The following is a 14,909-nucleotide window of genomic DNA, read 5'->3' as shown; positions in this document are numbered from 1 at the left end:
AAATTAAGCCAAATGGGGAACTCACCAGGGAAAGTCACCTGAGAAATCCCCACTGCAGAGTGGCCTCCTCCTCACCTACCCTCTTTTCTTCCTACTTCAAGAACCCCAATTCTAGATGGGTCCACAAAATGTTCAATTGAGTCAAAAACTATGTCACAGTCAGGAAAGATCATTGCCAGACAGTTGGGCATAGCAGAATTTGTACAGAAGACCTGGGGTGTGATTCCTTTTTTGTTTGATTTTTTTTTTGTTTTGTCTTTGGGCCAAACCCGGTGACATCAGGGGTTACTCCTGGCTATGTGCTCAGAAATCGCTCCTGGCTTGGGGGACCATATGGGACACTGGGGGATCAAACCATGGTTCGTCCTAGGCTAGCGCATGCAAGGCAGACACCCTACTACCTGTGCCACCACTTCGGCTCCTAGGATGTGATTCTTTTATTTTTTGGGGGGGTTTGGGCCACACCCGGCGTTGCTCAGGCATTACTCCTGGCTGTCTGCTCTGAAATAGCTCCTGGCAGGCATGGGGGACCCAATGAGACACTGGGATTCGAACCAACCACCTTTGGTCCTGGATCAGCTGCTTGCAAGGCAAACGCTGCTGTGCTATCTATTCGGGCCCAGGATGTGATTCTTGACTGACAGGGGCACCATGGTCTGGTTTGCTTTGCTTTAAAATAGAATCTTTGTCCTTGGGGCAACAGGTGCTTCGTAACCCACCAAACAAACAAACAAACAAACAAAAAACCAAAACATGCTGCACTAATATAGATTCCTCTCATCTTCCAAATACAGCAGCCACTAGTTCCTTGAGTGCCACTTGTATGACTGAGAGTTTTCTTTCATTTTCAGGGTTCTTTTTCCATCCCACTTTGTTTTTGACAAAATTATCCCTACCTTCTCTCCCACCTTCTTCCCCGCAACTGATCTTAAGTCTAGATCCATGTCCTGTAAATCTTAGTTTCTTATTTTTTGTTAGCTCATCTATTTTATTTCCTTCTGTTGCACACAGAAAGGAAATCATCTTTTTTTTTTTTGTGGTTTTTGGGTCACACCCGGCAGTGCTCAGGGGTTATTTCTGGCTCCACGCTCAGAAATTGCTCCTGGCAGGCACAGAGGACCATATGGGGCGCCGGGATTCGAACTGATGACCTCCTGCATGAAAGGCAAACGCCTTACCTCCATGCTATCTCTCCGGCCCCCAGAAAGGAAATCATCTAATCCTTATCTATTTCCCCTATGACTTTGCTTCACATAATTTCCTAGAAATGCAACTGGAAAAACTTCATATTCTTTTACATAGCTAGTTTTTTTTACTGAGCATGGACAAGAGTCAACCTTAGCTCTGAAGAAAGGAGCCAACCAAGAGAACTTTGACTAGTCTCCACTTTCTATAGGAGGAAGAGAAATTTCAGAAGGAACTGACATGTCCCAGGTGAGTCCAACTGGGGTAGAATTCAAGCAGGACAAGACAGCATGGGCACCTCTGTCTCTCTACTATGACCCCAGGTTTCCAGTTTCTCTCCACCTTGACTGTTTTAGATACTGGATCTCTGGCCAAAGATGGAGTCTAGAAGAGAAGCATCCTCTTCCTATTCCCTTTTGCTACTTCTCCTAATAGTAGTTTTTATTTAAGGGGGAGGGGCTCACACTCAAGCAGTGCCAAGTTTTCTCATAGTTCTCTGCTCAGGGATCACACCTGGTGATTGATGCTCAGGGAACCCATATCTGCTTTCTACTCAACTTTCTCTTCATCAGCACTTCATACCACTTCTGTTTTTCTGATGGTTTTGGGGGAGATGGGTTTGTATCACACTTACCTTGTTCAGAAATTACTCCATGCTCTGTGCTTAGGGAATCACTCCTAGCTAGACTTAGGGAGCCATATGTGGTGGTGGCGAATGAGCCCAGGTCAATTACACGCAACTTAAGTACCATATCCATTGTATGATCTCTCTGGCCCATTTTTATGATTCTGGTTTCATTTACTTAGCATTTTTTTTAATCAGGAAAGAAGTAGTCATATTGTATACTGTCCCCTTAATATTTCTAGGAAAACTGAAATATATATTAAAGGAAGATAACTCCATTTCTATAGTAAGTAAAATTATCTTTCTTTTTGACTATAACTTTACATATAGCATATTCTTCTCAAAGGAGAAATAAAATTGAACAAAGACAAAATGGTAGTGGTAAAAATATCATCGAAGGTGAAAAATAACATCAGTGATTGTCTTTAAGTAGAGATCGTGGTGATTTTTTATTTTCCTTCAATTTCTTTATTTTTTACATTATTACACATAATTATTTACATTAATGCACATGTATTATTCTGAGTGGAAAAATTATTTTGCATAAAAAACCAAGAACCAAGGAGTTGTCCCATCAACCAATAATCATTCACTGTCACAATTGTCATCATCATAGAGTATTTTGGCAAAGGGAGTGTTGGAGAGTAAAATTCAGGGTCTCGTATAGAACACAAATCCTCTACCACTGAGCTCAATTCTGGTTCTATTCACTGTCAGAGTCATTGATCTGATCTTAGTTGCATGATTTTGGCCATTGGTCTGAGCTATTCCTGCTTAGTTTCTACTCCAAACCTTTTAAAATGTCTATATTATATTCATGAGTCTTAGCAAACAGTGTGATTCTTCTTGGTTCATTTTTTTTTTATCTATGTGGAGGTTAGTAATTATTGGTAAGTTGCTTCTGAAGCTGAGCTTATAATAGCCCTTGAATCTCAGAGCTTTTGATTCTGGAAGATATTGTCAACATTCTGTGTGATTGGGTGGGACTATCAGTCAGAGACTCACTGGGCTGCATTCTTGAACCTAAATGTTCTGTCCAACTTTATTCTCTTAATTCTTTCTGTTGCCTCTTTGGAATCTTCTTGGATACCAACTAAGAAAGCAATTATTGATAAAGATTACTCCTTTGGAAGGTTCCCACTTCTCCCTCTCAGCTTCTCTCTACTTTTGATCATCTTTCTGATTTTTGGCCCTTGATCTCTAATATCTTAGAACATTTACTTAAAAGAAATATGTTATTAGAGAGACACAACTATTTTAGAAATACTTTTGAGTGTTTAATCTAGGAATGCCTTCCCAGAGAGGCATTTGAAAGTAAGGATCAAGGAAAATGCACTTCATACCTTGTCTTGGAGGCTTAGTAGAAACTTGAATCCAAAAGACAAACACTTTTTTTCTCAAGGTGTAAAATTGCCTGCTATCATAAAGGTTGAATAGTATATTTTATTTTTTGTAAAGTCAGTTTGAAAATACATATATCTTGTGATTTCTCTGACTTACCCCAGTGCTTAAAATCCTTCCTACACCCTCACTTTAGTGTACTTAAAAATTATACTCAACTTTCGTCTCTCACCTTGTAGTAATAGTTTGAGTATGTTTTTCTTATCTTATACTTAGTGCAATTTATTCATTCTATAGAGATTGTTGATTGCTTACTCTCTCTCAGGACTTCAGCCCTATCCATGGTCATTGATCCTACTCCAGCCCATCCTTTACTTGTTAAATATGCTTGGGATGTGCCAAAGTGACAGCACAGTGGGTAGAGAATTTGCTTTGCATGTGGCCAATCCCCAAGTCGGTTCCCAAGCTTGCCAGAAGTAATTTCTGAGTGCAGAGCCAAAATCCTGAGTTCCACCAGTGTGGCCAAACTTCCCCCTATCCACAAATAATATGCTTGTGATACTCAACATGTATCCTGCCTTAAACTTGAATCAGTAAATCCAAATTAGAAGGCATTTGGAAAATCCAGATCTTCTGTCTTGGAGAAACACCCTCACGGGTTGGTGCATTTACTCCAGGCAAGAAATTTCCACAAAGCACCTTTTATATCCTTGTTCCTCAAACTGTATATAAAAGGGTTCAGCATAGGAGTAACCATTGTGTATATCACAGAGGCCACCATCCCAGTATCAGCCGAGTAAGAGGAGGAGGGCTGGAAATACACCAGAAAGACAGCTCCATAGAAGAGAGTAACTACTGTCAGGTGAGATCCACAGGTAGAGAAGACTTTGTGCTTGCCCCCAGCTGAAGGGACCTTGAGGATGGTGTGGATGATGTGGCCATAAGAGATCAGGACACAGGTGAGGGGCACTACTCCAGAGAGGGCTGCTTCAGCAAACATCATGAGCTGGAAGTTCCAGGTGTCTGAAGAAGAAAGTCGAAGGAGTGGGAGAAGATCACAGAAGAAGTGCGGGATAGAATGGGAGGCACAAAAGGAGAATTGAGACATTAGGAGAGTGAGTGAGAAGGCCAGGAGGTGGGAGCAGAGCCAGCAGGTGGTGACCAGGAGCAGGCAGCGTTGAGGATGCATGATCAAGGTATAGTGGAGAGGAAGGCAGATGGCCACATAGCGGTCATATGCCATGACAGCCAGCAGGAAGTCATCCAGTAGGGCCAATGCCATAAAAAAGTACATCTGTACATGGCACCCAGTGTAGGAGATGGTGTAATGCTGTGTCTGGAGGTTCACCAGCAACTTGGGCACAATGGTGCAGGAGAAGCAGGTGTCAATGAAGGACAGATTAGCCAGGAAGAAGTACATAGGGGTGTGGAGGTGATGGTCAGAGCCAATGGCCAGGATGATGAGCAGGTTCCCCAACACAGTGACCAGGTACATGCCCAGGAAGAGGCCAAACAGGAGAGGCTGCTGTTCAGGGTGTTGAGAGAAGCCCAGGAGTAGGAAGTCAGAGATGCTGGTTAGGTTTGTAATTTCCTTGCAAGAGAGGAATGACAGGAGACTATTAATTTAAGGGAGATGGGTCTAAATATTACACAGTTTAAGTACGGTAATTTTTCTGTATTTTAGTTTTGAGAAGTGTTCACCTTTGTTGGTCTTTACCTTCTCTCAATGCCAGGAGGCCAGATTTACATTTACCCAGAGAAATTCCCAAGGTTATAAAATACATCTGGTTTGAGTCTTTCTAGTTGGCAGCATGTTTGACTATCTAACAGAACCCTGAATTTATTACTGAGATAATGGTACTGATCCATTACTATGAAGGGCTGTGCTGCTGTTGTCATTGTCAATTAAAGTTGATCAAATGTAACCTGGGGGCACATTGTAGTTTCAGCCCTTTGGATGAGATGCTTATTGTTCTGTTCCTCACATGACACTACATTTTGGCAATGTTTATTTACTTCCTCTGCCCTTCCTTTTCTGGTACATAAAACAAAAGTCAAAATCTCAAACTGATAGTCTTCTTTTTTTTTGTTTTTTTTTGGGCCACATCCGGTGGTGCTCAGGGGTTACTTCTGGCTGTCTGCTCAGAAACAGCTCCTGGCAGGCACGGGGGACCATATGGGACACCGGGATTCGAACCTACCACCTTTGGTCCTGGATCGGCTGCTTGCAAGGCAAACGCCGCTGTGCTATCTCTCCGGGCCCTGATAGTCTTCTTGAATGGGTCAGTGGCTCAAACAGTTTTAGGTTTTGTGATCAATCATGATGTTCAATCAAGACAAGAGACTCCAACATACCTATGAGTGGTTGTAGGAATGAATGCCACAAAATCTGTGGTAATATGTTCTAATGCCATATTTGTCTGATGCCATAATAAAATACATCCTCCTGATGTGACACTACTCTCCTATACTCTCGTTGTGACTAAGGAACCACTCAACCATTTTTCTTCAGTGTCTGCATTTCTTTACAGTGTCTGCATTTTTTTAACACTCAAAAGTGTTCTGAGGAGAATTAAATTAGATATGGAATTTAGAATATATTGACTATGTATGGTGTGGGTGTACCTATTTAAGACCCTAGACCCACCCTTTTCTGGGAGGGGTCTTGGGAACCGGATAATAGGTGTAACTTTACCTGCGAGCCCCTCCCATTCCTGGGAGGGGTCTGGGAAATGTTAGATAAGGCGGAACCAAGGGGATTCGGCCCTTTGGCTCTTGGCCCTTTTTGCGCTGCTGGGCGCTCTGAGGAAGATGGCTGAAAGGAGTTTAGATGCAGGGCCAAGAATAACTAGTGCTTAAAAGGTTATGAGATAGGCCACACACATGTGGTGAATAGGGTATGAATAAAGTTAATGCTTTCTGAAGCCTGCCTGTGAGTGAGTCTTGATTACGCCGATTACCAGCTGGATGGGATGAAGCCACGTGGCTGGGGCCTAAGCACAAAGGCCTCCATCCATCGCCATCCAGCCCCATCGTTAATTATTTCACACTACATCTGGCGCTCCGAACTTTAACCTGAATCCTGGACCCAACAAAACAGCGAAAATGGTGAGATTTCTGCTCTTCTGTTTCATTTTGGCTCTTTTCGGGTGCACTGAGCCCAAAACCCTGGGCCACGTGCAACAATGTTCAAAAATGGCCAACACCCCATCTGGGGGTTCAAAGGCCATTGAAACAAGAGAGGTGAAAGCTTGCATCACCTCCAGCCCAGGCCCAGGCCCAGAACTGAAACTTTGTTACAAGAAACAAAAACCTGGGCCTCTTCAAATACTTATTAAAAGTCTAAATTGGAAAAGGAGGAAAAAAAGACTATTAAAAATGGACTGATTTTCTGAAAATAACCTGCGGCTTAAATTTGGATTTCGACTTTGGAAATTTCGAACTGAACTTTTAGTTTAAATCACTTGGAACTCTGAACATCCAAAGTGCGCCCGGAGGAAAAAAGCGGCGAAAAGCTCCAAGCGGCTCGGCTGGGCTGGGCTGGGCTGGGCTGGGCTGGGCTCAGCTTGGCCCGGAAAAGCGAAAAACTTGGAATCCACCCTCCAGCAAACCGGCAGCAGGCAGCGGAACCCGCGACCGCGACCTCATGGTCTACAGAACCGTCTGCGGGGCCTGAAACTGAAAGGAAGCCACATGGTAAGATCAGCGTGGGACAAACCAACAGCTGAACTTTAAAAGTTTACAGAAGCCACGTGGTGATATCAGCGTGGGACAAACCAGCATCTAAACTCTAAAAATTTACAAAAGCCACGTGGTGAAATCAGCGTCAAACAAATTAATCATTTAAACTATGATTTTAGGTATAGGTACTTAGCAGGTAATTTTATAGTTTACTCATAGTTGGTGATGCAATAAGTTTTAGTTAGTTAGTGGTTAAAAAATAAAAATAAAAGGGAAGTAGTTCTGTTTAGCTCATTTAAACATCTAATTTCTAACCACCTGCATCTTTGTCTTAGTCATTTTCTTTATGATTTAAATGTGTTTTGTTGTCTTTCATAGTTAATATTTTCTATTGCAAAATGTTTTACTGTGTATTTTAATGTACTTAGCCTGTTTTTAAAATGTATGTTATGCATGTATGCTGGAGTACTTGTGTATAGGAAAGGTATAGGAACAATGAAGTTCCCCCAATATAGTTTAAAAGTATAGGAACATAAAAGTTCCGGAATAGTGCTTGGTAAAAAAGCATTAATAAAATTTTAGGTTACAGGTGTAGAGTATATTTTGCAAAAATATGTTTTTGAAAAGGGCTGGTATATTAATTTTCACTCTATTACGTTGGTGCATAAAAATATTAAGAAAAGGAGGAAATGTGGGTGTACCTATTTAAGACCCTAGACCCACCCTTTTCTGGGAGGGGTCTTGGGAACCGGATAATAGGTGTAACTTTACCTGCGAGCCCCTCCCATTCCTGGGAGGGGTCTGGGAAATGTTAGATAAGGCGGAACCAAGGGGATTCGGCCCTTTGGCTCTTGGCCCTTTTTGCGCTGCTGGGTGCTCTGAGGAAGATGGCTGAAAGGAGTTTAGATGCAGGGCCAAGAATAACTAGTGCTTAAAAGGTTATGAGATAGGCCACACACATGTGGTGAATAGGGTATGAATAAAGTTAATGCTTCCTGAAGCCTGCCTGTGAGTGAGTCTTGATTACGCCAATTACCTGGGCATGGAACTCGCCGGCTGGATGGGGGATGAAGCCACGTGGCTGGGGCCTAAGCACAAAGGCCTCCATCCATCGCCATCCAGCCCCATCGTTATTTATTTAATTCAACAGTATGGAATGCAGTAAGCACTCATCATTTTGTGTAATTATTGTTAGAGCTATTCTTAAACGTGAGGACACAATTATCTGTGTGTCTAAATCATTGTCAGAACTTGAACATTGTGGAGGAATTAGTATAAGCCATCACATTGCTATCACATTGATGTAGTCATGTGTTCATTCAGAATAACTAGTGGCAAAGAATTTGTTTTGATATTTTTCAACCAAGTGTGTACACTTGGCTAAACAACTCAATCACCAGGAGTTTCAAATGAAAGATTATGATATTAAATAGGAAGTAGCTATTTACTGACACATTTTAAACAATTAAGGAATCTATAAATGCAAAGAATGCACACTGCCCTTTGAACTGTATGTATCATATATATTCCCACTATATATTTTAAAGAAAGGATGTGAAATATCTTTCATAAAGTCTAACTGGTTGTAGAGGTGTATGTCAATAGTATTAACTGGTCATGGTTCCTGAAAGTGTTTCTGAGAACCTTACTGTCTGAGTAGAATAAGAATAAATCATGTTTTATTATTACTTGTGTACAAGAGTCTGATGGGACTTTTTTAGTGTGACCTGAGAACTGTTTGCCTATTTTTTGGAGGCGCACACCTGGTGATGCTCAGAAATTACTTCTGGCTCTGTACTTAGAAATTATTCCTGGATGTGCTCAGGGGACCAGATGAATATTCCAGGGATTGAACCCGGGTTGGCGCTGGGCAAGCATCCTACCTGCTGTACTATGGCTCCAGGCTCTTAGCTATATGCCTTTAGGCTGGGCTGCCAGGGATGTGATGAGCACGAGAAATAGGCAATCTTCGCAATGAACTGAAGAGCTAGAAAATGATGAATGAAGAGGGATTAAAGAATTAACTGGGGAAGAAGGGAGAAGCTCAATGACCTTATGAATGTCTTTATGTGTGCATGCAGGCATGTGAATGCATGTAGATTCTATTCTCTCTTCCAATCTCTATAGTTCTTACCTGGAGGCTCTGAGCAGTATGAGTCTCTGACATGTCCATGAAAGAGATTGGGCTCTGCTGGCCCGCTCTCAACCCAGAAAGACATAGCTGGAACACACAGTCCTTTCTTTTCTATCTGTCAGATGACATAGACCCTTTGGTCTAGGGGTTTTCATATTTACTTGGACACAGGATCGAGGAGGAGCTGGCTTTTCATAGATGCTGTCTCCTGAGACTCAATCCCAGACCTCCTAGTTAGAGAGAAGATGGGGCAATTGTCCAACAACTCCTCTATTACATTTGAACTGTGGTACCCCATGAGACCATCAGTATTAGTGATCATCTTCTTCAGAGTGGCCGGGGCTGGAATCCAGGGGTGGTTTCTTGTTTTTCCCTTGTGAGAAAGCAACTTGAGTACTTGGCCCAGTCCTAATTTTGGGCAGGCCCTGCCACTGTCCTGGAACTGATGCTTCCTAATTGGAGCCCATTTTGTTCTTTCTGTGAATGGAATTTTACTTTTTGCATCATCTCTAGATGGATTGTTTTGATCAAAGTATCTCTTTGATTCATTCATAGTATGCATGGAGTACAGGAATGTTCATATTTACTGCAGTGATGCAAGACACCAGCAACCCTTCATTACACATTCTTGTCTTCCATTGAGTTTCAGATTTTACAACTTTATCATTTGGATCATGCGTGTAATATTTACAATTCTCCCAGCAGCTTTTAGGTTAGTGATTTGTAGAAAAATGCTCGGTATTTCCACAATAGATTGAATCATGTTCATTATTTTAATACAAGAATTAAAAAATACAATATTACTTTAATATTAGTATTAAAAATTCAAAATAGCCCAATATAAATCCACAGCATGTTTAGTTGTACTTAGTATTATTTCATTGTGTATGTTAGAGAAATAAATGTAACTATTGGAAGAAAACAATAAAAAGTATAAATAAAAAAGTATAATAATAATTTTTAATAATATTTATAGTGTGTAGGGCATTTGATTTGCATGCTGCTGATCTAGTATGATCTCCAGAATCCCATATGATCCCTGTAGTAACTCCTAAGCATAGAACCAGGAGTTATTGCTGAGCATTGCTGGATGTGGCCCTCCAAAATTTGTTTTTGATGTTAAAGAAAGAGTGATATGTGACACACATAACTGTATAAAGTTCCAATATCCCCATAGAAAAAAATAGAAGGAAATTATTTAAGCATAATTTTTCAGCTTTTGAAACTAACCTGTTAGCAAGTGAAGTGTTTTGCCTGTCCTGCTCACCATTTTATTTGTCATACATTTCTTTCTTTCTTTCTTTTTTTTGGGGGGGGGGGAGCCACACCCGTTTGATGCTCAGGGGTTACTCTTGGCTAAGAGCTCAGAAATTGCGCCTGGCTTGGGGGGACCATATGAGACGCCGGGGGATCGAACCGCGGTCCTTCCTTGGCTAGCGCTTGCAAGGCAGACACCTTACCCCTTATCTGTCATACATTTAATTTTAATTTCTCTGGTTTTTAATTTTATGTATGTGTACTTACCATTATCTTACCTTCTCTGCTTCCCCTTTTCTTACTTTTTCTCTATTTCATTTGCAGAGTCTTCTTGATTACAATGATTAATGGTAGTTTGCTTATTTCTAAGTTCTGAGCTTCTGCTTTTTATAGCATGACACTGTATTCAGTTGTCCCCCTTCATTTTTTTGGGGGGGGTTGGTTTTTGGGTCACACCCGGTGATTCTCAGGGGTTACTCCTGGCTATTCGGTCAGAAATCGCTCCTGGCTTGGTAGACCATATGGGACACCGGGGGGCGGGGGGGTGGTGGGTGGGTGGGAATTGACCTGTGGTCCATCCTAGGTCAGCGTGTGCAAGGCAAACACCCTATTGCTTGTGCCACCGCTCCAGTTCCAATCCCTTTTGATTTTTAATCTTGTTTATTTAAGTTTCTCTCTCTCCATTTCTTTGTATTACTAGTGGTTTATCAATCTTGCTTATTTTTTGCAAAACACCAACTTTTGCTTTCATTGAACTTTTAGATTGTTTTTTGGATTTCTATTTTATTGATCTCTTCTCTAAGCTTTGTTAATTCCTTCTGCCTACCTGTTGTTTTTTTTTTGTTTTGTTTTGTTTTTGTTTTTTGTTTTTTGTTTTTTTTTTTTGTTTTTGGGCCACACCCGCCTGACGCTCAGGAGTTACTCCTGGCTATGCGCTTAGAAATCGCCCCTGGCTTGGGGGGACCATATGGGACTAGGGGATCGAACCACGGTCTGTCCTATGCTAGCGCTTGCAAGGCAGACACCTTACCTCTAGCACCACCTTCCCGGCCCCAAGGTTTATTTTTTTGATCATTTTCTAATTTTATAAACTGTGTCATTAAGCTATTTTTAGGCCCCCTTTCCTTTCTGATGTGTGCTTGCAAAGCTATAAATTTTCCTCCTAGTACTGCTTTTGCTGTGTTCTATAAATTCTGATAATTTGTATCTCCATTGTCATTTGTTTCCATGAATGTTTTTTATTTCCTCTCTTGTTTCATATCTGACCCATGGGTTGTTCAGTAGTGAGCTGTTTAGTTTCCAGGTGTTAAAGTTTTTCTTCTGTATCCCTTTGAATTCACTTCTAATTTCAGTGCCTTGTGATCTGGGAAGGTAGTCTGTACAATTTCTATCTTCCTGACTTTATGGAGATATGTTTTATTGACCAGCATGTGTTCTATCTTGGAGAATGACCCATGTTCATTGAAGAAAATGTGTATCCAGTTTTCTGGGTATAGAGTGCCCTATATATGTCTACTAGGCCACTTATTTCCATTTCTCTTTTCATACTACAATAGCTAATATATTTTTGTTGGGTTTCAGTCTGGTTGACCTATCAAGGGGTGACAAGGCAGTGTTGAGGTCTCCCACTATTATTGTGTTGCTATTGATAACTTCTTTCAGATTTGTTAACAATCGTATTCACTATTTTGCTGGACCCTCATTGTAGTGTGATTTCTTCCTCTTGTATATATTCCTTGATTACTACATGTTTAGAGATAATACAAGCTTGAAGAACAATCCTAAAGTAAGAATTTACAAACGATAACCTTAGTTAAAGAGATTACTGGAGAAATTTAGAAAAATAAAAATTTCCTTATATAGTATATTCACAAAGTTGAGATAAAGAGTGAACTGAGGGTAATATCAAGACAAATGAGACAAAGATATAATACCTTTAATATTAAAATACTTGTTTAATACAATAAAATTCTAAGAATGAGAATACAGGAAAAATTATGAACAGACATAGCTTAAGTGGTATATATAACATATGCCACTATGTGCCATTATCATTTCTTATTACCCACTCCCAGAAACCACTTGGAATAACCTGAAGGGAGGGACTGAGCAATAGTAGAAGTAAATTTGGAACTAGTGGACCTCTTAGCACTCCTTGTTGTCTCTCCTTGAATAAGATGGTAGAAACAAATAAGGAAAAATATAAAAATTTAAAAATACTTAGCAAAGTAGAAAAATAAAATTCTCATAAGCAATGAAATATATTAAAATTCAATCAAGGAGAAACTCTTTTGACTAATATGTTGATTTCTAAATTGAGGGAAATTTGAAAATATGGTGAGGATGTAGACAAAATGGTTACATTTAGACATTTTTGGCACCAGGAACAAATAATCTTAAAGTTGCTCTGCTTAGAACTTTACTTAAAAACAGGCAAACAGCATCAGACAATGAATGAAAAAACAATTATGTTCAGAGACCCTCATTGTTCTGTTAAGTTTAATAGTGAAAGTCTGGAAATCTCCAAGCATCCACCAAGGTGGATGTACATCAAGGATATTTCTTCACATATATTTTTTGAGTTTAAGAGGCAGTAACTTAGAGATAGTTTATATTGCAAGGGTAAGCAAAGGAGATATATACAACTGTACCCAAATTCTTTCTCAAAATACTAAATGAATATAAAAGATTGTAAAAGTACAGGAAAGAAGGATGTAAGATTTTGTCAGTGGTTGCCTTTCAAATAGGTGATAGTGACTACATTTTTCAGCCAATTTGTACTTACACATTCTCTAGAATGAGATTATATTCTGAAGAAATGAACTAGCTTTAAAATGACAAAACAAAGGTTTGTTGAATCAATAGGAGTTATTCATTCATAGTTTAGGAGTTTATTCTGAATTGGGGTCAGTCTTTTGGTTTGTCTGTGCTTAGTTTTCTTTCCTAGAATTTGGCTGGCTCAATTGGTTCCAGTAAACAATGCATTTTCTTGGTCCCACTTTCTCGGTATGGATGCTAGCTACTCTGAAATAACTGTTGACAATTTAGGTTAAAAAGAGTATGAAGGGCTTGGAGAGAAAATAGTGGGTAGGGTGCTTGTCTTACATGCAGCTGATGTGCATTCAATTGCTAGCACCACGTAAGTTCCCTGAGCCCTGACAAATGTGTTCCTTGAGTAAATATCCAGGAAGAATCTCTGAACACTGGTAGTGTATGTCCTCCAAACAAACACCCCCCAAATCAACTCAACTAAAAGACAAAACAAATATGGCTTCCTGAAAATCTTTCAGAAATATTTTTAAGTCTTTCAGATCTTTCCAATATTTTATGTAGTAGAATAGAATTTGTTAGTCGGGGACTGAGCTAGGAATTATATTTTCTGTTAGAACCTACTTTCGTCTGATGGCACCTTTCTTGGTGGTTCTCCTTTGCAGGATTGAACTTGCTTGGACAATTAAATGAAGGTCATCCTGTGTGCACTCCTTCTTTGAGGCGACAGCTATCTACTTGGTTAACTGATCCTATTCCAGTTTTGCAAAGACAAGAATTATTCATTTGTTGAATCTCTGTGTGGTTTCCAGTCCATAGCATTTTCTCAATTAGCCATTTCAAAATGTAATGGAGAAGCCCAGAGAGAGGTCCTTCCTTAAAAACTCTGGTACTGAGTACATTTTACTAAAGGACCTTATCTCTGCCAAAGAGTCTCCACAAAGCCCCTTTTATATCTCTGTTTCTCAGGCTATAGATAAAGGGGTTAATCATGGGGGTGATCATTGTGTATACCACAGAAGCCATCATCCCAGTATCAGCTGAGTAGGAGGAAGAGGGCTGGAAATACACCAGAAAGAGTGTTCCATAGAAAACAGTAACCACAGTTAGATGAGATCCACAGGTAGAGAAGACTTTGTGCTTGCCCCCAGCTGAAGGGACCTTGAGGATGGTGTGGATGATGTGGCCATAAGAAATCAGGACATAGGTGAGGGGCACCACCCCAGAGAGGGCTGCTTCAGCAAACATCATGAGCTGGAAGTTCCAGGTGTCTGAACAAGAAAGTTGAAGGAGTGGGAGAAGATCACAGAAGAAATGTGGGATAGAATGGGAGGCACAAAAAGAGAATTGAGACACAAGGAGAGTGAGTGAGAAGGCCAGGAGGTGGGAGCAGAGCCAGCAGGTGGTGACCAGGAGCAGGCAGCGTTGGGGATGCATGATCAAGGTGTAGTGGAGAGGAAGGCAGATGGCCACATAGCGGTCATATGCCATGACGGCCAGCAGGGTCAAAGCCATGAAGAAATACATCTGCAGGAGGCATCCAGTGTAGGAGATGGTGTAGTGCTGTGTCTGGAGGCTCACTAGCACCTTGGGCACAATGGTGCAGGAGAAGCAGGTGTCAATGAAGGACAGATTAGCCAGGAAGAAGTACATAGGGGTGTGGAGGTGATGGTCAGAGCCAATGGTCAGGATGATGAGCACGTTCCCTAACACAGTGACTAGGTACATGCCCAGGAAGAGAACAAACAGGAGAGGCTGCTGTTCAGGGTGTTGAGAGAAGCCCAGGAGCAGGAAGTCAGAGATGCTGGTTAGGTTTGTAATTTCCTTTACAGAGAGAGAAATTATGAGAATATTTCTTATTCTACAGTTCCAATGGGGCATTTTTCTCTGTTCCTCAAAATGTTTCATCAGTAGCAT

The 14,909-nt window shown here is 40.7% G+C and overlaps 1 protein-coding gene across 1 annotated transcript; it reads right to left on the bottom strand.

Moving 5' to 3' along the window:
* Positions 1-3,803: 3,803 nt before the first annotated feature.
* LOC126009399 (uncharacterized) lies at positions 3,804-14,909 on the bottom strand. The gene is made up of 2 exons (XM_049773803.1): positions 13,900-14,909; positions 3,804-4,767 (listed from the first exon to the last, which is right to left on the bottom strand). The coding sequence occupies exons 1-2, from the start codon at positions 14,907-14,909 to the stop codon at positions 3,804-3,806; spliced, it is 1,974 nt and encodes a 657-aa protein (XP_049629760.1).

Source organism: Suncus etruscus, chromosome 5 (genome assembly GCF_024139225.1).
Source record: "Suncus etruscus isolate mSunEtr1 chromosome 5, mSunEtr1.pri.cur, whole genome shotgun sequence".
Taxonomy (NCBI): Eukaryota; Metazoa; Chordata; class Mammalia; order Eulipotyphla; family Soricidae; genus Suncus; species Suncus etruscus.
The sequence above is the reverse complement of the archived record's forward strand: the minus strand, read 5'-3'. Positions and strand labels throughout refer to the sequence as shown.